The sequence below is a fragment of the Budorcas taxicolor genome, chromosome 3 (genome assembly GCF_023091745.1).
Source record: "Budorcas taxicolor isolate Tak-1 chromosome 3, Takin1.1, whole genome shotgun sequence".
Classification (NCBI taxonomy): domain Eukaryota; kingdom Metazoa; phylum Chordata; class Mammalia; order Artiodactyla; family Bovidae; genus Budorcas; species Budorcas taxicolor.
Genome location: NC_068912.1, coordinates 1,573,212 through 1,595,712, shown reverse-complemented (window position 1 = coordinate 1,595,712; position 22,501 = coordinate 1,573,212). Strand labels below are relative to the sequence as shown.

Below are 22,501 nucleotides of genomic sequence, written 5' to 3'. Positions count from 1 at the left end.
GAGTTGGACTGTGAAGAAGGCTGAGTGCCGAAGAATTGATGCTTTTGACCTGTGGTGTTGGAGAAGACTCTTGAGAGTCCCTTGGACTGCAAGGAGATCCAACCAGTCCATTCTGAAGGAGATCAGCCCTGGGATTTCTTTGGAAGGAATGATGCTAAAGCTGAAACTCCAGTACTTTGGCCACCTCATGCGAAGAGTTGACTCATTGGAAAAGACTCTGATGCTGGGAGGGATTGGGGCAGGAGGAGAAGGGGTCGACCGAGGATGAGATGGCTGGGTGGCATCACTGACTCGATGGACATGAGTTTGAGTGAACTCCAGGAGATGGTGATAGACAGGGAGGCCTGGCGTGCTGCGATTCATGGGGTCACAAAGAGTCGGACACGACTGAGCGACTGAACAGAAGTGAACACAGGCTAGTAAAGTAATGCTCAAAATTCTCCAAGCCAGGCTTCAGCGATACGTGAACTGTGAACTTCCAGATGTTCAAGCTGGTTTAGAAAAGGCAGAGGAACCAGAGATCAAATTGCCAACATCCGCTGGATCATCGAAAAAGCAAGAGTTCCAGAAAAACATCTATTTCTGCTTTATTGACTTTGCGAAAGCTTTTGACTGTGTGGATCACAATAAACTGTGGAAAATCCTGAAAGAGATGGGAATACCAGACCACCTGACGTGCCTCTTGAGAAACCTGTATGCAGGTCAGGAAGCAACAGTTAAAACTGGACATGAAACAACAGACTGGTTCCAAATAGGAAAGGGAGTATGTTAAGGCTGTTTATTGTCAGCCTGCTTATTTAATTTCTATGCAGAGTACATCATGAGAAACGCTGGACTGGAAGAAGCACAAGCTGGAATCAAGATTTCCAGGAGAAATTTCAGTAATCTCAGATATGCAGATGACACCACCCTTATGGCAGAAAGTGAAGAGGAACTAAAGAGCCTCTTGATAAAAGTGAAAGAGGAGAGTCAAATGTTGGCTTAAAGCTGAACATTCAGAAAACGAAGATCATAGCATCTGGTCCCATCATTTGGAGGGAAAGTTATGACCAACCTAGATAGTATATTGAAAAGCAGAGATATTACTTTGCCAACAAAGGTCTGTCTAGTCAAGGCTATGGTTTCTCCAGTGGTCATGTGTGGATGTGAGAGTTGGACTGTGAAGAAAGCTGAGTGCCGAAGAATTGATGCTTTTAAACTGTGGTGTTGGAGAGGACTCTTGCAAGTCCCTTGGACTGCAAGGAGATCAAACCAGTCCATCCTAAAGGAGATCAATCCTGGGTGTTCATTGGAAGAACTGATGCTGAAGCTGAAACTCCAATACTTTGGCCACCTCATGCAAAGAGTTGAGTCATTGGAAAAGACCCTGATGCTGGGAGGGATTGGGGGCAGGAGAAGGGGACGACAGAGGATGAGATAGCTGGATGGCATCACTGACTCGATGGACATGAGTCTGAGTGAACTCCGGGAGTTGGTGATGGACAGGGAGGCCTGGGTGCTGCTATTCATGGGGTCTCAAAGAGTCGGACACGACTGAGGGACTGGACTGAACTGAACTGTACTGAATTTAAAACTGATTTCCCAAATGAAAGACATTCAAGATAGTGAAATTTATTCAGAATTGAGATGTGAGGAATTCCCTTTCCACCATTTTTTTTCAATTTTTGGCATGTACAAGCGAGAAATGCAGAACTGAATCTTAACTGAAAATATCCTAGAACAGTCAGGAAAAGTGCAGCTGAGAAGAAATAAGACAGAAATGAATCTTATCCAAGTAAGCCTGCATCCAGCAGACAAATTTATTAAAAGTAGGTGACAACTGGGAATTCCCTCGTGGTCCAGTGCTTAGGACTTGGCACTTTTGCTGCTGAGGGCCAAGGGGTTCAATCCTTGGTTGGGAAATTAAGATTGCACAAGTCGAGTAGTGTGGCCAAAAAAAAATTAGGTGAAAATCACAAGTAGATAACTTGGAGTTGAGAGATGAACATAGAATTATTTTGTGAAGGCAGCTGTGTTTGGGACTTCCCTCTGATTACAATCATTTCTTCATGATAAAAAGCTGCTGCTACTATTACTTCATGACAATAATGACCCAGCCTTCATCACACTATTTTGCTAGCAGTATTTTAAGCATTTCACATGTATTGATCCAATTAATTCTTGTAACTCTATTTGGTAAATTCTATCATTAGCCCCATTTTATAGATGAAAAAGCAGGAACAAAATTAAGTAACTTGATCAAGGTCACAGTTAGGCCCAGGAAGTCTGGTTTCCACACTAATCTTTAAATCTCTGTGCTATACTTTGTGTTACAACTTTTCATGTTTATACTGTATTTTTAGGTGGGCATTCAAGAACTGGATTACAAAATGGATTATCTACATTTTTTACATGAGGCCAGTGTCCATTCACTCATCCAACATGTGAACCCAACATGTGAACTCACCAAATTTGAACCCAGCACCAACCTTAGAACTTTCACCAAGAGAGAATGAAATGTGCTTTCTTGAAGATTAAAGTTTTGTGGGAAGATAAAGAAAGTAAGCAGGCAAGTATTAAGTAATCCTTGCAAGGACGAGAATAGTGCAGGCATGAGGTATACACAGGAAGCACCTCTATTCCCGGTGGCGGGAAGCTGGGGATATGTGGTGGTCGTCAGGACCATCCGGAGGAAGCCTTATCTGAGAAACAGAAGATGCATAAGAGTTAACTCTGGGCTTTGTGCAAAGCAAGGAATGTGTTGCTTGTGCAGAGAAAAGAGCCCCTTCGGGGACCAGAAAGCACACCAGGATGGTTCCAGTGTGGAGTACTGGGTGTTCTCTGTTGAAAAGAAGCCGGAGAGGTAAACTTGGTCATGTTAGGAGTGTGAGTTGCAGCCTCCAAAGTAATCTTCAGAAGGATTACTCCTAGTGGAGTGGAAAACAGATGCAGGGAGATGATGAGTCAAGTTTGGAGGCAAGGACAATGATTAGGAGCTATGGAGATCAACTATATCTAATAGTTTTCTAATCCAAATGAAAGCTGGCAATGACTGTGATTGGTGGGAGGTTGCAGGGAGTAACGTCAGGATATTTCAGAGCTTAAAGTGTATAGCACCTGGTTGGTAAAGATGACAGAAGAATCAAGAATGACTCCCAGGTTTCTGCCATGAACAAATGGATGGATAGTGATACCACCACAAAAAGGAAAGAAAAACTAACAGGTAGGAACACAGATTTTTAGTAGGATTTTGTAAATGTGCACTTTGTGCAGAAAACTTTCCACATAATTGTTTGTTGTGCATGTAAAAAAAACAAAGAGAATGAGTGGCAAGTGGGAGTTGGGTACTATTCATTCTTATAATGTTTCGCTTTGTTAGTGTAGAATCATCAGAGATATTCATTTTAAGGCCATGTGCGTAACCTCCAGCTTTGGACAGGCTCCTGTCCAATTCATGCTACTGATTCATTTTAGTAAATGTCCTTGTGGCAAAACTGCATTACTTAACGTTACTAAAAATATCCCAAAGAAATTGTGATATGAATACTTCATGAAAACCACCTTTATTTCTATAAATATCACCCCACTTTCTAGAAAAAATCAGTTATTTTTCTTTTCTTTTTATTGGCTTGCCATAAGAAATGTGGGATCTTAGTTTCCTGACCAGGGATTGAACCCATCTTTCTGCAGTGAAAACTCCGAGGCCTAACCACTGAATCACCAAAGATCACCGAAGTCCTTTTTGTGTGTGTGTGTGTGTGTGTGTGTTTAAGTCAAATCTCCCTCCAGGGACTTCTCTAGCAGCCCAGTGGTTAGAGTTCCAGGCTTTCACTGACTTGACCCAGGTTTAATCTCTGGTCTTGTCAGAGAACTGAGCCGGTGGGCAAGCCCCAGGGCACAGGCAAAAACAAAAAACGAAAAACTCTCCTCCAAAACTTTAAAAGTCCATGTGTCTGCTGTAACCACTGAAACATCACAAAGATATCTGTAAGAAAAAAACTTGAATAATCTTCCACATCATGTCTCCATCCTCTGTCTTTCCAAAAGGCTAGTCTTTCTCTTGGAGAAGGCAATGGCAACCCACTCCAGTACTCTTGCCTGGAGGATCCCATGGACGGAGGAGCCTGGTGGGCTGCAGTCCATGGGGTTGCGGAGAGTTGGACACGACTGAGCGACTTCACTTTCACTTTTCACTTTCATGCATTGGAGAAGGAAATGGCAACCCACTCCAGTGTTCTTGCCTAGAGAATCCCAGGGACGGGGGAGCCTGGGTGGGCTGCCGTCTATGGGGTTGCACAGAGTCAGACACGACTGAAGCAACTCAGCAGCAGCAGCAGTCTCTCTCTGCCTGCTCTCTCTCTATCACCAGTGTCAACGGGACCCTGGCCCATCCTGTGGATCTCTGGGGGTGGGTTGGGGAGGAACAGATGATGAAGGGACTGGGTAGCAAATCAGTCTGAAAAAAGAAACAGGAGAGCTCAATTCTTACCCCCACCACCTTTTTTCTTAACTTTTTTTTTTTTTTAAATAATCTCAAACTTTGAAAAAATTGTAATATTAGTACCAAAAACTCCCATATATCCTTCACCCAGGATCCTTAGAGTTTTGCCAATTCTAATGATTTCTCTTTTTTTCAGCTTTATTGAGCTATAACTGACAAAACTGTAAGATGCCTAAAGTATACATTTGATGATTTGATATGTGTATATTTGAGAGATATATATTAATATATACAAAGTATAATTCCTTCAAAATACTCTATAGTAAAAGGAGCCGATCTAGAAGCACATGGTCCACCCAATTGTCATGCGGCTCTAGTCTTCTGTAGACTAGAGTCCTTCCCCAGCCTTCCCTTGACCTTCTTGATACTGGCACTTTTGGAGATCACAGACCAGTCACTTTGAGGAATGTTCTTCCTATTTGACTTGTCCAGTGTTTCTTCATGATTAGACTGAGGTTATGCACCTTGGGCCAGAGTATCACAGAAGTAATGGTGTCTTATTCTTCTTTTTTGAAAGAATATTTAATTAGTTAATTTAATTTAACTGTGCCAAGTCTTGGTTGCAGCATGTGGGATCTAATTCCCTGACCAGCAGTTGAACCCAGGCGCCCTGCACTGCGGGAAAGAGGCTCAGCCACTGGAGCACAAGGAAGTCCTGGTGGGCTCTTCTTATTGCATCCCATCAGGTAAAATGTGATGTCAATTTGTCCCATCACTGATGGTGTTTGCTTCGATCACTTTCTTAATATGGTATCTGTTAGGCTTATGTCTGGGTGGCTCAGTGGTAAAGAATCTGCCTGTGATGCAGGAGACGTGGGTTCAATCCCTGGATCAGGAAGATCCCCAGGAGGAGGGCATAGGAACCCACTCCAGTATTCTTGCCTGGAGAATCCCATTGACAGAGGAGCCTGGCGGGCTACAGTCCGTAGGGTCACGAAGAGCTGGACACAGCCGAAGCAACTGAGCACACATACAGGCTTATCTCTAAAAAGTTACATTTTCCCCTTTGTAATTAATGAATAATTTATAGGGAGATAATTTGAAATTATTAAAATCCTATTTCTCATCCCATTTTTACCCCATTAGATTTAGCATCAAATGATGTTTCTACCTAAAATTAGAACTATAATTGTTGTCATATGACAATTTTTTTTACCTTTGTTAGCATTGTGCTGTAAGAACCTTCTACATCTATCCACTTATTTGTTTATATCAGTGTGGACTTATGAACTCTTAGTTCATTTAAAGAGCCTAATGCATTTCTGGAGCTTTGCAGGTGGCTCAGTGGTAAAGAACCTGTCTTCCAGTGTAGGAGACACGGGTTCAATCCCTGGATCAGGAAGATCCCCTGGAGAAGGAAATGGCAACCCACTCCAGTATTCTTGCCTGGGAAATCCCAGGGACAGAGAAGCCTGGCAGAAGTCCATGGGGTCGCAAAGAGTTGGACATGATTTAGTGACTAAAGAACAACAACAATGCGTTGCTATCATTGTTTATTTTGATCCTTATATCATCCCAATATTGTCCTAGGCACCCCTGCAATCTGGTTTCTGTATATTCTTAACATCTTCTTTTCATTTCTTGAGCACTTCCATATTTTCTAGCACAAAATGTTTCAGGCTTATCTTGTTCTTTACCTGCCCCAGCCTTGTAAGCCATTTTCTCCAAGGACCCTTGGTTCCTTTAGTGAAGAATGGTATTTAGAAACCAAGATCTGGGCTCTGTTCACTGATTGCTACTGGGGTATCAGTTCTTCCTGGCCCTTTCAGTGGATCAAACTAAGAAATGTGTGTGTATGTATGTATGTATACACATTTATATCCACATATATGTCTGTCTAGTCAAGGCTATGGTTTTTCCTGTGGTCATGTATGGATGTGAGAGTTGGACTGTGAAGAAGGCTGAGCGCCGAAGAATTGATGCTTTTGAACTGTGGTGTTGGAGAAGACTCTTGAGAGTCCCTTGGACTGCAAGGAGATCCAACCAGTCCATTCTGAAGGAGATCAACCCTGGGATTTCTTTGGAGGGAATGATGCTGAAGCTGAAACTCCAGTACTTTGGCCACCTCATGCAGAAGAGTTGACTCATTGGAAAAGACTCTGATGCTGGGAGGGATTGGGGGCAGTAGGAGAAAGGGACGACCAAGGATGAGATGGCTGGATGGCATCACAGACTCGATGGACATGAGTCTGAGTGAACTCCGGGAGATGGTGATGAACAGGGAGGCCTGGAGTGCTGCAATTCATGGGGTCGCAAAGAGTCGGACAGGACTGAGCGACTGAACTGAACTGAACTGAATATGTATCTACAGATTGAAAACCATGAGTTCACACCAACACCTCCCATTCCAATCCAATACCATAGGGTTCATTTCAGTTCCCACTCCTCTTGCATATTTGTATCTCTCTTCACTATCACTGAGAAACTTGTCTCCCATTGGCTTCTACACATGAATTTCTTTGCTCAGTTGCCCTATGTAATCAATTTTCCAATTCCCAGAGGGCCAGTCAAAACACTTCCTCATGCAATCACCAACCCCGGCTGGCTGTCCTCTCCAAGCATCAACATCCTCCCCGTGGCGCAGCTGTTACCCTGCTACCTTCCACTTCAATTTACCTTTCACATGCTACCATCTTCCTCTGGGAGACTCTCCATTACCATTCCTTGAACTCATAAAAGCACTCAAACCTTGGTGCTTTCATTTCAGTTTATTCAGTTCTGTTCCTCACTGACAATCACAGCAGAATGAGTTGTTTTGTTTTATTTTTGCCAGATTCCCGGGACTTAGTGCTGAAGTGTATACATTTGGAAGTGAGTATTCACAGTTCTGAGAGGACGTTTGCTTCCCACTCTGTGTTTAAAGTCAACAATCGGCAGCACCGTGTGGCCACTCACTGAGAACGGCCTGACTGCAGCTCTGTGCGGTTCTGGTTTACTAATTAACTTGTACCCTTCCACGATCTCTCTTGATCTTTTCTCTCACCAGGTCTTCTCTCCTATTGAAGACCCATCTATGGAAAAAAGGCTCTGCCTTTGATTTAAAGACAAAGATCCTATTGGTTTGCTTCAGTCATTCATTTACCCACTCATTCATTCACCAAACAGTAACATGCATTTGGTAGTATTTATTTGACAGTAATATGGGCTTCCCTACTCAAGCTGCTCTGGTGTTTCTTGTTTTTCATTCTGCGCTGGCCTCTATTTGCTGCTTGGCTGATTTAGGCTACCAGGGTGTGTAAAGCAGGGAGAGTAAAGGAAGTGAGTCCTTGTGAGATGACCAGTCCCCTCGAGACAGGGAGGAACGACCCCATCAGAGCCACTTTCCCTTCCCCTTGGGTTGTCAGCTCCTCACAGCACACCAAGCACCAAGTCAGAATCCCAGAGAACCCATCAAAAACAGGGAGTTCACCACCTGGGTTATTTCCTTTCTGGCTTCTGGGGATCTTCAGGAAGGGTGGCAGGGGAAGAAAAGGTGAGCACAAGCCCCTACCTACTCAGGACTGCTGAAACAGCTCTGGGCTTCAGCCCTCTCTTCCCATTTCCATTGTTCCCTCTCATAAATGCCTCTTCCTAGCCCAAAGAACTATGGAGGAGCAATCCTACCCTGTACATTCTGAGACCCGGGAGCAAGGTGGCGGCCAAGTTTATCTGCATTGTAGTCATGGGTTCTCACATGGCTGAGGGAAGGCCCAAGCAGGGCGTGGGCTGCAGCTGCAAGTCACCTTGAGTGACTGTGATGCTATCTAAGCCTAACCGTTTCCTTTGGTAGGCACTTCCGCCGTTCTGTTTGTGAACCAGAAACCTGTGCTGGGGCAGCCCCATTCTGAGCAGAAAGGAGGACTAGATGGAGGTTAGAAAATATGAGAAGAGACTCTGCTCCCATCACCAACTCAGCCCTGCACATTTGAAAAAAAAAAAGAAAAGGGAAAAAAATTATATGCACAACTATGCATTGCAAGGTACCAAGAAACTTCCTTTCTTGCTGCCAACTCTTCTCTCGAACTCACTTCTGCAGCTGTGTGGCTGGAATGGAAAGAGATTGGGAGTAGAATCCTATTCATTGGGCCTTAGATTGCCTGGGAATAAAAGAAATATTGGGTCCCTATTTATTTGAGCTTGTACATGAGGGTAAGCATTATAAAAGTAGCTACTCAAAAAAAAAATGTAGATACTTTTTTCAGAGTGTCTAATAAACTATACAGGTGAGGCAAATGAGGATCAGACTGGGTAAGTGACTTGTCTCAGAAAACACAGCTAGAAATTAGCAGAGCAGGAATTCAGCCTTCAATCTGCTTCTGAAATAAAGGTTGCTGCTGCTGCTGCTGCTGCTACTAAGTCGCTTCAGTCATGTCAGACTCTGTGTGACCCCAGAGATGGCAGCCCATCAGGCTCCCCCGTCCCTGGGATTCTGAAATAAAGGTTAGGCTAAGTTAAATGAACTAGAAAACACTCTGGCGTTAGGGCTATCTGTGTTTCAGAAAGGCAAGTCTTAGAAGATTCTACAGGGAAGAGGCCATGTTTCTAAGGCTGGTACCCAAAGCAACAATCTTAAGTGCTGAAAGTCTGCAGGGAGTGCTGGGATAAAGAGCGGAATTAGGGCAGTTCTTTGTAGTGTGAGCAAACTCTCAGCTGGATTCCTTTACCCATTTTTCCACATATCTCTTTTCACAGTGCTCATGATTACCTGGCCCGCTGTCTCTTTCCCAGGGTGAGTTGGGTGAGGGTTTGGGGTGGGGTGGGGCACAAGGACCCTGCAGAAAGACACAGAGGCATCCCTGTGGGCCAATCCTCTTCACACTCATTGGTCTCTGAAGGCTTCCCCCTTTTCTTCTCTGGGAGGGGTCCAGATCCGAAGGGGCACCTAGCACTGGTGACGAGTGTGTAAACTGGTAGCAGAGAGAGAAGCTGCCCCCAGACTCCAGTTCCCCTGTCCCTTCCTTGCAGCTCTGTTTTCTTCAGCCTCTTTGCTGCTCAGGGAGTTGGGATGGCCCTGGGGGAGGATTGCTATGTTGAGCCTATGGGAATCGGATGTTCCGGATCTTGCCCTTTGCTCTATTTCTTAGAGCACACTTAGGAACAGCAAAAAGGCCCTTTAGCAACAAGCAGTTTGTGGGAGATGAAATTCCACAAATCCAAATACGTCAGTCAATCCAATCGGGGAGAGAAAAAGACAGATTGCTACAGGGAGCTTGGAAAACTGCTTGGATTCCTTTTCTCCTCCTCCTCTACCTGATATACAGATGAGAGATGGATCGACTGATAAAGGTCTCCAGAAAATGTGAGACTGAGAGGTGGAGAGCAAGAGAGATGACGGCGCGGGGGGGTGGGGGGGCGGTGTACTTGAGTTTGCAACACCAAGCGTTGAAGGCACCGCCTGAACAGTCTCCGAGGGGCGGGGAGGAGGGGAGTGGGAGAACCGTTTATCCGTCAGGGAGGGTCCTCATTCTCCGCCCAGGAACGCCGGGAAACGCAGGTATGCGGCGAATGCAATTTCTTTTTAAATGAGGAGAGACAGGGGTAGAGATGTACATAAAAGAAGTAAATAGAAAAGAGGGGAGATAAAAAGAATGGAATAACCACTGTAACCTTTAGGGCAAGCGAAAAGAAAGAAGAGATCTTAAGGGAGGGAGAGGCTGAGGACTGACGCCGAGCCAAGACCCGGGTCCTGGAGGAACTTCACGAGAAAGAGGGGCCACACGACTGTCCCATCCCCATGTTTGGGCAGCTTAATGGAGTCGTGGCTCCCTCGCTTGAGTCCTGCCCCGGGAGGGGACAGTATCTGTTTAGATTTGTGTCTAAATTTAAACCCTGATCGCCGGCCTCCTTCCCCAGCTCCCCACCCTCCCCGCCTCCTCTCCCTCCCCTCCCCTCCCCTCCCCTCCCCTCCCCTCCCCTCCCCTCCTCCTTCCTAGTTCTCTAGCGCGGGGCTGGGGCGGCCAGCAGTCAGTCCTGCAGCCAGCGAGCCGGGGGCGCAGCCGGTCACTTGCGCTGTGCCCGCCGGAGCCAAACCCGGTCCAGGCGGGAGCAGAGCGCTGAGCGGGCATCGAGAGCCCCGGACAGAGCGAACGCGCGCTGGCGGCTCTGAGTCGGCACCTGGAGGACATGGAGGTAAAGGATCCCGCGGCGCGCGAGCAGGGTCCGAGCAGGGAGCACGAGCGAGGCTCAGCGCTGCGGCTCTCCGGAGGCTAGCCCCCGGCCATTCCTAGGGGACCCCCTACCCCGCAGGCAGGGTGTAGGCCGGGAGGACCTCAGGGAGAGGGGAGGGGCCTTTCTAGAGGTTCAGCTATTTTGCTTAGGGACTCAAATGCTTCAGAAAAAAAAAAAAAGTTAGGTGCTGTAAACTTTGTAAATGGACAAATGTGTGAGCAAAACCCCTTTAGAAATCAGAAGCCGCTGGATCTGAAGAGATGAATATTGAAAGAGAAACAGAGCTGTTACCCCGAGGCACAGCCTCTGTGGGCTTCCCTTTTCGATGAAAATTGAGCTTTTAAAAGTCCAGTCGCCCTCTTGCTTCTCAAGTCCCACTTTTGTCTGTTACATCTTTCAGAACTTTCTGGAAACTCCCCTCATGGGCAAATGGCACTATTTCTGATCAAACTTGAGACTTTCCAGTATGTCCCTGCATGCACTGGGGCGTTCTGGCTACATCTCTGTGGGGGGCTCCAGGGTGAGGCCCACCACTGCTCCGCCTGGGGTTTTCCTGGGACAGTTCCAACCAGTGGGATCCAGGAACCACCCTCCAGTGGAGGAGTGGCTGGTGTATTCCCCTCCTCCCTGCCTTTTCCATATTTTGAGGCTCCCATAGATTTTCCCCTTGAAATAGACCTGACATTTAGCCCTCAGCCTATTTTAGCTAGATTTAGGCTTGCTTTTAAACAGAAGAAAAGCAAAGGTGATTCCCGTTTTCAAAAGCTGAACAGCTGCTGCCAGTGCTGTCGTCAGCACTCTCCAGGTTCACAGTTCTGCTAATTCTTCCCCTTGGCTGCTCTACACCAGGACTCTGGTTGGCTCTTCTGAGGAATCCTCACTGCCTGCAAAGCGCTGGGACTTCTCTGTGTGGGCAGTAGGTCTGTCCTGGGCAGTGGCAGTCAAGTGTCCAGCTCTATCAGTTCTCTTCAGGGATCACCTTCAGAGAGTCTTTATAAAGTGCAGGGGCCCATGGGATCCACCAGAGGCTAAGATGACCCTCTGGAAACATCTGTAAACTGGGGAAACTCCAGGCAGATTAGGGTTGGGAAAGGGTGAGAGGAAATCCAGCAGTGGGTGTTCACCAGTCTACTCAAAGATAGCCTAGAGCAACAAAATCTTTCCTGGCTGCAGCTTCCGAACCGAGAAGGGAGATGGCTCTGGGAATGCCCATACGAACAAGAAGGTTCCCAAAGAAGTTGCTTTAAGAGTTGGTTTCCTCTTCTGACAGTACAGGGTGCCTCAGGCCTTGGCTAGAGGTGCAGTGTAATTTAGGACCTCTTTAATCTCTTGCAGAAATGGATGGGAGATAAGAGCAAAGCAAGTTTTAGGCTAAGAAGCAAATTGCTTACTGTTAGAGGACCAAATTTGTTCTAAGAAGACACAAGGGAATCCTTCCAAAGGTACTTTCTTCTTCAGTTGAGGAAGGAACAGTGTGTGGCAGAGGCCCTGAAACTTGCCTGAGCAACTTCCTGTGTGGAAGTGAAAAGAGAGAGGGGGGCGGGCGGTGAAAAGAGAAGTGAGTGGTGAAAAGAGAAGATCCTCCAGTCTATAAACAGACGTGTAGTCATTGATAGGGGATTCTGCCAAGACAGGAGCACTGCTGGCCAGTCAGGACGCGTGTCAGTTCTCACTGAATCTGTACAGGGCATGGATTTGCTGGTTGGCAGTGACTGCTTTTGAAGTTCTCTTGTCAAAATGCCTGAAAAAGGCACTCCAACAGCTAACACTAAGGCACTCCAACAGCTAAGGAAGTAGACGTTTCTTAGCCAGGAAGTAAACTTTTTCATGGTGGGACATGATATGCAGGAGTGGGATTTGGGAATTTCTGAAAAATCTCAGAGTAAAACTCTTTTGAGAGGTGAAACCCACGTTTGAGACATGCCACTATATTTGATGAGAAATGGAGCTACATTACTTCCCAGTACTAGTAATTTATACCAGGCCAGTAAGAGTTACTCAGCATTCATTTTCTAGAACCCATTTAACTTTTGGAAGTCTTTGGGGAATCTTTTTTTTTAAGTTACTTTACTGTTATCAACAATATCAATCAGTACTTCAGCCCTCTTTAAGCCCTCTGGAGTAAGCAAGAAAAGATGCCTTTTAAAAGCTCACAATCCAATAGGGAAAATAAGACTAATCTTGTCATGTGCATAATTTTCAAATGCAAAAGTGCCTTAGGGTATGGCATTTGCAGACCCTAAATTCTATAGTATTTCAGTATTTCTTACATTTCTCTGTAAGACTCAGAAGAAGTCTTAAAAGAAAGGTGGGTGGTGAGGAGGAGAAGCCGTAAGAAATGGGTGCACGGAGAACATGCCAGCTTTGTGCAGGAAAGTAAGCCAGTTGGCTGGAAAGGAAGATGAAGAAGCAGAGAAAGAAAAAAAATGAAAGTAATAAGATAAAAACCACAGGGCCTCCGAGTTTAGTGGATGCTGCCCAAGTGGGTGAGTGGGAGCTGGAATTCAAGCCATCTGGAAGGAAGGGTTACTTTGCTTTGTAAAAAGTCTCCTTACCTAGCTGTACCCCAAAGGGATGCCTTTTTCTGATTCAGAGGCTAGCTGCAGCCCTCAAAGCCAGATAGTGGATGGCCCTGGATTCTGCTCCTTGGACGATAAGAAACTCTGAGTGGTGTTGAGTAAGGTGGCATCCACCTTGTAGCAGGGATGATATGGCAGAAATGCCAGTGTATAGAGTGAACAAGGAAACCAGACTCAAGAGCTACTCTGATAGTCCAGGCATATTCTGACTTAGAGAGAGCAAGAATGAAAAAAATGGAAGAATAAAGACCATGTGTTCTATAAGGAACCGGAAATGACTTCTGTGTTTGAGCCCGCCGGGGTGCACAGGTGAGTAGGGTTCTCTGAGATTCCGAGGGAGTGGCAGTGCTGCTTCCCCACTTCTGTAATAAGCCTTTTGTAGGCAGCGACGCTCTTACTGGTCTTTAGGTCGCCAGAAGTTTGCACAGTGCCTAGATCATCATGTGATTTCTTGAGACGAGCTTGCTTGATAAATGAATTAACAGAAACAGAGAACTCTTCCCCTCTCAGTCTGCAGCTCAAATATCTCCACCTTGGGAAGCCTCTACAGATGCCCTCAGACTCTACAGCACACTCAGGGCACTTTTTTCAAACTGAATTAGAGTACTAGACAGACCTGTAACTGTCTGCTTACCTGGTTCTCTCTCTGGAAAATTCCTCAAGGACAGGGGCCATATATATCTAGTGCCTGATGGCACTCAAATGCTTATTGAATGAGTAACTAAATGGTTGAAGATGGGAGAAAATCAGTTTAAAACAACAATAACAACAACAACAAGGTTTAGATATGTTGGTTTAGGTTGTCTAACCAGGAATGTCCAGCCTACTATGACAAGTACAGGCCTCTTATGATGAAAATATGATTCTTCTCTAGAAGAGATGATAGGTGAGGTTACTCTGGATAGGAACTCAGCATGGAGAAGTGTATAATAAAGAAAGAGCTGGAGACTTTGTACATCAGAATCAAACCAGTACTCTTCAGTTCAGTTCAGTAGCTCAGTCATGTCCGACTCTTTGCAACCCCGTGAACTGCAGCACGCCAGGCCTCCCTGTCCATCAACAACTCCTGGAATCCACCCAAACCCATGTCCATTGAGTCGGTGATGCCATCCAACCATCTCATCTTCTGTCATCCCCTTCTCCTGCCCTCAATCCCTCCCAGCATCAGGGTCTTTTCAAATGAGTCAGCTCTTTGCATCAGGTAGCCAAAGTATTAGAGCTTCAGCTGCAGCATCAGTCCTTCCAATGAACACTCAGGACCGGTCTCCTTCAGGACGGACTGGTTGGATCTCCTTGCGGTTCAAGGGACTCAAGAGTCTTCTCCAACACCAGCACTCTTAATTGCTTAAATATAAGTTGTAGGTACTACCAGATAACCTGAGAGTATTTTTAAAGGTTTAATTTTACCACTGAACATGTAGTGAATTTCTGATTTAGATGGAGACAGTTAATGAGGCCTTTTCTCTGAGGTAACTCCACAGTCCTTTCCAGATAGTGTCATTCATCCATTCAGTATCTATTGAGCATTTATTATGTACTGGATCTTGTGTGATGAATGTTAGTTAAATACTCTCAGACTATCTTGTCATCCTCATGGGTTATCAGTGTTACTAATGACAGGTAAGTGTGTATGTGTATATACTGGTACATATAATATATTCATTTTGTAACCTACTTTTTCCAATGATATCTTTTTACTTCATTAATATTGGGGCAGGGCAGGGGGGATGTTGTACCAGGAATCTTGGAGTCCTAGCCACTGGACCACCAGAGAATTCCCATACTTCATTAAATATTTTCTACCACAGTGTCACCAACAGCCTTCGCTGGTTTTGGACCTGCCCTCTCACTGAGCCATATGTTGGCTGCTGACCGATGGGCCATAATAAGGGATTGCTTGGCCTCTGGAAGCTGGAATTTGGCTTAGTGGACTTGCAGGCCTGCCCAAGTACCCCCACATTCCTGTCTGGCTCCCACTCTGTGGGACCCTCAAAGTACCACTGGCTTCCACTTAATAGACACTTCCATTCCCAGGACCACAGTGACAGGGAAGGTTCCAGCAGGCAGACTGGAAGGGCCCAGGCGCTCTCACAGGAGGGGGTGAACACACATTCCCGGAGCAGAATCAGGTTTCAGAGCCCAGTCCACAGCGTGGCTGCTGACAGCCAGGGCAGCCAGAAGCTGGCGAGTGCGCTTCCGTGGGAAATCTGAACACTGGAAGCTCAGCAGCCTGGTAATCTTATCAAGGCCTCAAGAGAACGTTTTGGTTCCAGAGAAATCTGAGGGCAAGTCTGCCATCCTAAAGTAATAGTTTAAGGTTTGCAGAATCAGCTTGACCACCTCGACTTAATTCATTAGAATCTAAACATCTCAGAGCTCTGGGCGGAATGAAATGATCTCCACCTGCGATATAGTGAAGGAGAAAACAAGACACAGAGATCAAGGCTGCCTGGGGAATCAGGCACCACTGAACCTTTGGAAAGCTTGCAGTTTTTCTCTCACCTAGTTTTTCTCTCATCCTAAACCTTAAGAGGTAGAATGGTTTGTTTCATCACAAAATAAATATCCACCTCATTTTGGCCCTTAGAGTCAGGTAGATGTTTTTAATCACTCTGTGCTGAAGATATAATGAAACTGCTAACACAGTACTAAGATTTGGTCACCAGCATCAGTATTATTGCTCTAGGGACACAGAGGAGTTCATCTACCCAGTAGATCTACCTGAGTCAAACACTCCCTTATACCTTGGTCATTTGCGGATTGAGCTCTCCATCTTTTTCCTTTTGGGTTTCCTGAATATCTATCTCCTGGGAATTGTGGGAAATGACTGCTGAGCTTATGAGATTCGTCTTGCATGAGTCAAATCTTATCTTGAGGGAATGGGCCTCTGCAGTTGGGGCCCAGGACCTCCCTAGGAGAGGTGAGATGGGCTTTCAGGGTCTTTACATCTATAATGAGCCTCCTGAGATGCCATCAGAGCGCATACTCAATGGGGAGTGTTGGGGCCCCCAGGCTGGAAGCACTAAGTTCTAGACATTGGAGCTGGATATTCTCTTAAGCCAAGATGTCCCTAGCCCTTCATTTTGAACGTGCTTGCACTGTATCAGAGCCGCCTTCCTGGCCTTGGGATAGCAATCACAACTCTTTCCTAAGCTAGATCTTCAATAATCGATAATAATTCATACAACACACTATAGCATACAACACATAGCATACAACACACTATAGTTCTTTAATTAGGTCCAATAGACATATACTGAGGCCCCACTGCTGCCAGGCAGTGGAGACAGGAAGATGAATGTCTCACCCTGCTGGTCTTCGAACAGCTCTGGTCCAAGAGCAGGGCCAGCACCTATAGGCATGTGCAGAACAGGGGTTTGAATTCACGTGGACAGAGGAGAGGCATCGTACCCAGCCTGGGATTCAGACGGGCTTCCTGCGAGAGATGGTTTCTACGTGGAGTCTGGAGGGATGGGTAGGAGTTGACCAAGTGCAGAAAATGGGGAGTGCCTTCTAGTTAGAGGGAATGACAAGCAAAGCACTGACGCTAGAAACAACATCGTGTGAGGTACAAGCAGTCCGTTTCTGGAGAATCAATCAAGAAAAAGGTATTTGAAGTTGGGGAGCTAGAGGGGGGATATAGAGAAATAAAAGTTACAGTTCCTGCCATAAAAGGACCTCTGTTCTATTTGGGGAAACAAAATATACACATATGACACAACGTAAAAAAAGTACAAGATTGAAGATAAGTTCTCAGGTGTGTGAGAATTCAAAGTCAGCGTCTCTAATGGGAGCTAGAGAAAACTTGCTTCCTCTACTGGGGATTTCCCCTACAAGTGAGGCTCTTCCCAGGCTCCCTGGCAGCCCCGGGGGTGCACAGCTAACTGGGGATTTCAGCCCAACGATTAGCATACTCAGCCCAGGGCCTGCACCTAAAAGCTCTGAGGCAGAAATCCAATTTGAAATAGACCCCAGGCCACAAGGGAATGCCTGTGGTCAAGCTCAACCAAAGCCGCCCCCACAGCCCTCTTGCCTTGTCTGACAGAAAGAGGACTTTGGGAATTAACCACATTCACACGCATAAAATCTCCTCATTCAGTTCACAGCTCCACAGCCCTCTTGCCTTGTCTGACAGAAAGAGGACTTTGGGAATTAACTACATTCACACACACAAAATCTCCTCGTTCAGTTCACACCTCCACCTGCAGCCCCACTCCTACATTCCTCTCACTGTGTTCACACATCCTGTGCCTGCTCCAAAAAGCCAACATTTCTCTTTGTCCAACGGCAGCACAGGCACAAGCCGAGGTGGGCCCAGGAGCAGCAGCCAGCCACGTGCCTCAGCTCAGGCTGGGTCCAGCAAAACAGTGCAACAGAAGCAAGACGCCAAGACTTGTGACTGCTATTACACAACCCAAGCATCCACACCAGAGGTCACAGAGAATTTACATCTCACAACGTGCCATAGAGGGCTTCTGGCTTCCTTGGGGCCTCACCCCTAGACCCTCACCTGTGATAATTTCTTCCAAGCACATGAGTCAAATGGACAGTTCTCCTACCTTGATGGGGCCACCCCACCCCCACCTCCATGTCTGAAATACATTCCCAAGCTTCAGATTCGTGGCTTGTCTTACTTTCGAGATATGTTTTGATGGATAGTGCAAAATGCATTTCTCAGCATCCATACTGATAATTCAGTCCTGAACATTCATTGGAAGGACTGATGCTGAAGCTGAAACTCCAATACTTTGGCCACCTGATGCAAAGAGCTGACTCATTTGAAAAGACCCCGATGCTGGGAAAGATTGAGGGCAGGAGGAGAAGGGGATGACAGAGGATGACATGGTTAGATGGCATCACTGACTCAATAGACATGAGTTTGAGCAAGCTCCAGGAGTTGGTGATACACAGGGAAGCCTGATGTGCTACAGTCCATGGGGTCACAAAGAGTCGGATACGACTGAGTGACTGAACTGAACTGATACTGATGTCAGTGTAGGACAAACCTGAAGCTTGCCGTCCTGGTAATCCACTTGTTGAACACCTCCTATATACAGATGTTTTACATAAGTTTATCTTTTTAATCTTCATAAAATCCTATTCCATCGGTTTCCTAGATGAGGATGCTGGGGATTCAATATGATTAAATTGTATGCCCAAGGTTTGGAAGGTGATTACCAGAAGTGCCAACATGTGAACTCACCCCTCTCGGTGGGATCCTGTGGCCCGTTCTCTTCCTCCTATAGTAGAGAGGCTCTGGCTGCCCACACAGTGCCCACAGCATGTGTGGCAGGGAGACCACATACCCCTTGACCTGTCCAGTTCTCCTCCAGCTCAAGGCCACTGGGGAGGCCAGCGGCTCAAGGCTTGGGGCCTCTAAGGTCTGATACAGATTTACTCCGAGTCCTCATTTACACGTCTGATAGGCTTCTGAAAGGCTCCACTTGTGTTTCTGAATGAAACTAGTGCCAGCATCTATGGCACAAAGGAAGTTTAAATAAAAATTCATTTTTATGGCTTAGAGTTTTGGGAGCAAGAAGGAATATTAGCTGTTTCTTTCATTCCCTTCATTCTAAAAATGAGGAGGGATTCCCTGGTGGTCCAGTGATTAGGACTCCTTGCTTTCACTGCTGAGGGGTTAGGTTCAATTCCTGGTTCTGGTTGGGGAGCTAAGATTCCATGAAATGTTTGGCATGACCAAAAAATGAGGAAACTGACATACGTGATATACTGATGGTCACACTTAAAGTCAGTGAGTGGTGAAGTCAGAACTAGATGAAGATCTTCTAGGTCCCAGCACAGGAACCTCCCTTCTACAGGGCATGTGTGATCCACGTGTCTAAATAAGTTCATAATTACTTTATTGCCTCCACATGTCTGTGTATAGTCTTCTTGAGGCTTTCCAAGTCCATACCAGTGGTGCTTGGTTTCTAGGTTTTATCTGGCAAGCACCGTTATAGGGGGATGGTAGGGGTGGGGGGAGATGGGCAGAGAGAGGGACAGCTATTATTATCAGTATCTTAAGCAACAAGTGCCAAGAGATCTTAAACTAAGTCTGCGAGGACGCCACCCCACTAGGGAGAGTACTCCAGTGGTCCTCCGACCCTCCTTTCTATGATGCCCTCGGAGGGTCTTTCTGGAGGAGTCTTTGGCCCCTGCTGCCTAGTCATTCCTGAATCACTTCACAAAAGCCTAAATTGAAGTACTTGGGAGGACAAGAACAAGGGTGATTCCAAGCCCATGTGGAATGAATGGAAGACTCAGAGGGATGCTAGTACTCTGGGCTGCTATCTAAAGCCAGTGGAGTTGGCAGATGCCTGAGTTTGCTAGGACTGCCGTAACACATGACTACAAATGCGGTCTCAGAAATCTATTCTCTCATGGTTCTGGAGGCCAGGTGTCTGAAACCAAGGTGTCACAGGAGACCTTAGGGGAGAATCCATCCCACACCTTCTAGAACTTCTGGTGGTGGCCAGCTTTCTTGGCTGTGATCGCTGTAATCTTTGCCTCACGTTCCCTTTACCTTCACTCTGTGAGTCTCTTCGTAAGGACTTGTATCGTTGGGTTTAGGACCCACACTGATAAACCAGGATGATTTCCTCATCTCAGAATCCTTAACTACATCTGCAAAGACCCTTTTACTAAATAAGGTAACATTTACAGGTTCCAGAGATGGGGAAGTGATCATATTTGAAGGGGGGGGGCACCATTTAGCTCATGACAGCAGTCAGCCCGCTCTTCATTATAAGGGCGGGAGACTTCAGGCTTGGCGGGTCAATCCTTGCTTATTGCTCGGCTCTCTTGTGACAATCCTCCCCCTGCTGTCCTGAGGGTGAATAGTGGTGGTGGAGTCCCTCAGTCATGTCCGACTCTAATGACCCCCATGGACTGTAGCCCACCAGTCTCCTCTGTCCAGGGCATTTCCCAGGCAGGCATACTGGAGTGGGTTGCCATGAACAGCCAATTCATTGATTCTTGTCGTGAGACTAATTTCTTGCCTCTGGGGTAGCCCACACACATGTATATACTGTACTGGCATGAGGGACAGCCACAGCCCTCTCTGCTCAGAGCCACAGTCGGGAGAGGAGGGAGGAGGTGTGCAGGGCCGGGGCTCCTCTCCACGGGGCCGTGAGGGTCTGCAGGGCCGGGGCTCCTCTCCACGGGGCCGTGAGGGTCTGCAGTGCTGGGCTCCTCTCCACGGGGCCGTGAGGGCCATCTCTCTCTGCTCTGGTCCCTTTCCCATGGGATAACTATGGTGTCAGCAGGTTGAGAAGAGCTACTTAAGATTATTTGGGATCATCTCTGCCTTCAGAGAGGATTGTGTCTAGCAAGATTATAAAATTACATTTTATATGATCTCATTTGATACTTGGTTATCAAATACCTTATTCATGCATTCTCCCATTGATTCATCTAAGCTTCCCTGGTGGCTCAGTCGTAAAAAAATCTGCCTGCCAGTTTTGGAAACACAGAGAATAGATTTGTGGACACCGGAGGTGGGCAGGGGCGCGGGGAGGAGAGGATGGAATGAATGGAGAGAATAATATAGAAACATGTACATTACCTTATGTAAAATAGATGGCCAGTTTGCTGTATGACTCAAACTGGGGCTCTGTGACAACCTAGAAAGGTGGGATGGGGTGGTAGGTGGGAGGGAGGGGACATATGTAGACCTATGGCTGATTCATCTTAATACATGGCAGAAACCAACATAATATTGTAAAGCAATTATCCTTCAATTAAAAATAAATAGAATTTTTAAAAAAGACCCAGCATAGCCAAAAATAAATAAATAAAATTAAAAATAAAATGAGCTAAAATTAACTAATTAAAGTGTTATAAAAAAAAGAATCCACCTGCCCATGAAGGAGATGCAAGTTTGGTCGCTGGATCAGGAAGATCCTCTGGAGAAGGAAATGGCAGCCCACTCCAGTATTCTTGCCTGGGAAATCCCATGAATGGAGGAGCCTGGAGGGCTACAGTCCATGGAGTTACAGAAGAGTTGGACACGACTTAACAACTAAACAACACGACTGAGCAGTTACCAGATGAGCGTTCATAAGACACAGTACCTGCTCTCAAGATCTGCACAGTCTGGGGTGAAAGAAAAGCAACGATTACAGAACAGTGTGACTGGCCCTGTAAAGGCGGCCTGATTGGACTAGTGAGGACAGGTGACTATAGCAGTCCAGGCAGCTAGCGTCACTGTAAGACAATTCCGTAGTCTTAGTGGCTGAAAAGAGTGAATGCTGTTTCTCACTCTGTGAAGCGATGCCTGGGGGCTCTGCTTAATGTTATTGTTGTCCTCCGGGAACCCTGGTTGACAGAGCAGCTACCAAAGCACATTGCCAGTTGTCACAGCAGATGGAGGAAGGGTTCTGGAGGACTTGTCCTGGCCATGACTCTGGCCTGAAAGGACTGGAATGAACCACAGTCAACTCAAGCCCAGGGAGGAGGAAGTGCAGTCCTCCCACATGCCTCAAGTGATGAGAGAGCTTGACATGTTTCATGACCATCATTCAGGTCCTGGTGAAATCTTAGAAGACTTCACAGAGCAGATGACCTTTGAGCTAGTCTGGAAGTTAGACTGTTGTGTCTTTCAGGTTGACAAAGATGTGAAGGCTGAGGAAGAAAGCATCAATCTGTGCTCACTCAGGGCTCACTCGAGACTTATACTACTCTTGTGGTGAGAGATGTTCTTCCTGATTAAAACAAAAGCTGCTTTGCAAGCATAAAAAAATGTTTTTAGTGATTTTAGTTGTTCTTCATGCTCTGAGGTATGATTGAGAGGGGCGGGTAGATTTGAAAGAGAATTCAGGGGGTGAATATATGCCCTGTTTCTATGGGTAAACATATTTCTTTATAGTCCAACTCTCACATCCATACATGACCACTGAAAAACCATAGCTTTGACTAGACTGACCTTTGTTGGCAAAGTAATGTCTTTGCTTTTTAATATGCTGTCTAGGTTGGTCATAACTTTTCTTCCAAGGAGAAAGTGTCTTTTAATTTCATGGCTGCAGTCACCATCTGCAGTGATTGTGGAGCCCCCCAAAATAAAGTCTCTCACTGTTTCTGCTGTTTCCCCATCTATTTGCCATGAAGTGATGGGACTGGATGCCGTGATCTTAGTTTTCTAAATGGTAAGTTTCAAGCTAACTTTTTCACTCTCCTCTTTCACTTTCATCAAAAGGCTCTTTAGCTCCTCTTCACTTTCTGCCATAAGAGTGGTGAATTCTGCATATCTGAGGTTATTGATATTTCTCCCAGCAATCTTGATTTCCCAGTTGTGCTT

General features: G+C 46.1%; 1 protein-coding gene across 2 annotated transcripts in view; it reads left to right on the top strand.

Moving 5' to 3' along the window:
• Positions 1-10,415: 10,415 nt before the first annotated feature.
• Positions 10,416-22,501, top strand: part of RCSD1 (RCSD domain containing 1) — a 68,716-nt gene continuing 56,630 nt past the window's right edge. For both annotated transcript variants that reach the window (XM_052636641.1, XM_052636640.1), the window contains exon 1: positions 10,416-10,588. In XM_052636641.1, the coding sequence (XP_052492601.1) occupies positions 10,583-10,588 (6 nt within the window). In that variant the 5' untranslated portion in view covers positions 10,416-10,582. The remainder of the gene's footprint in view (positions 10,589-22,501) is intronic.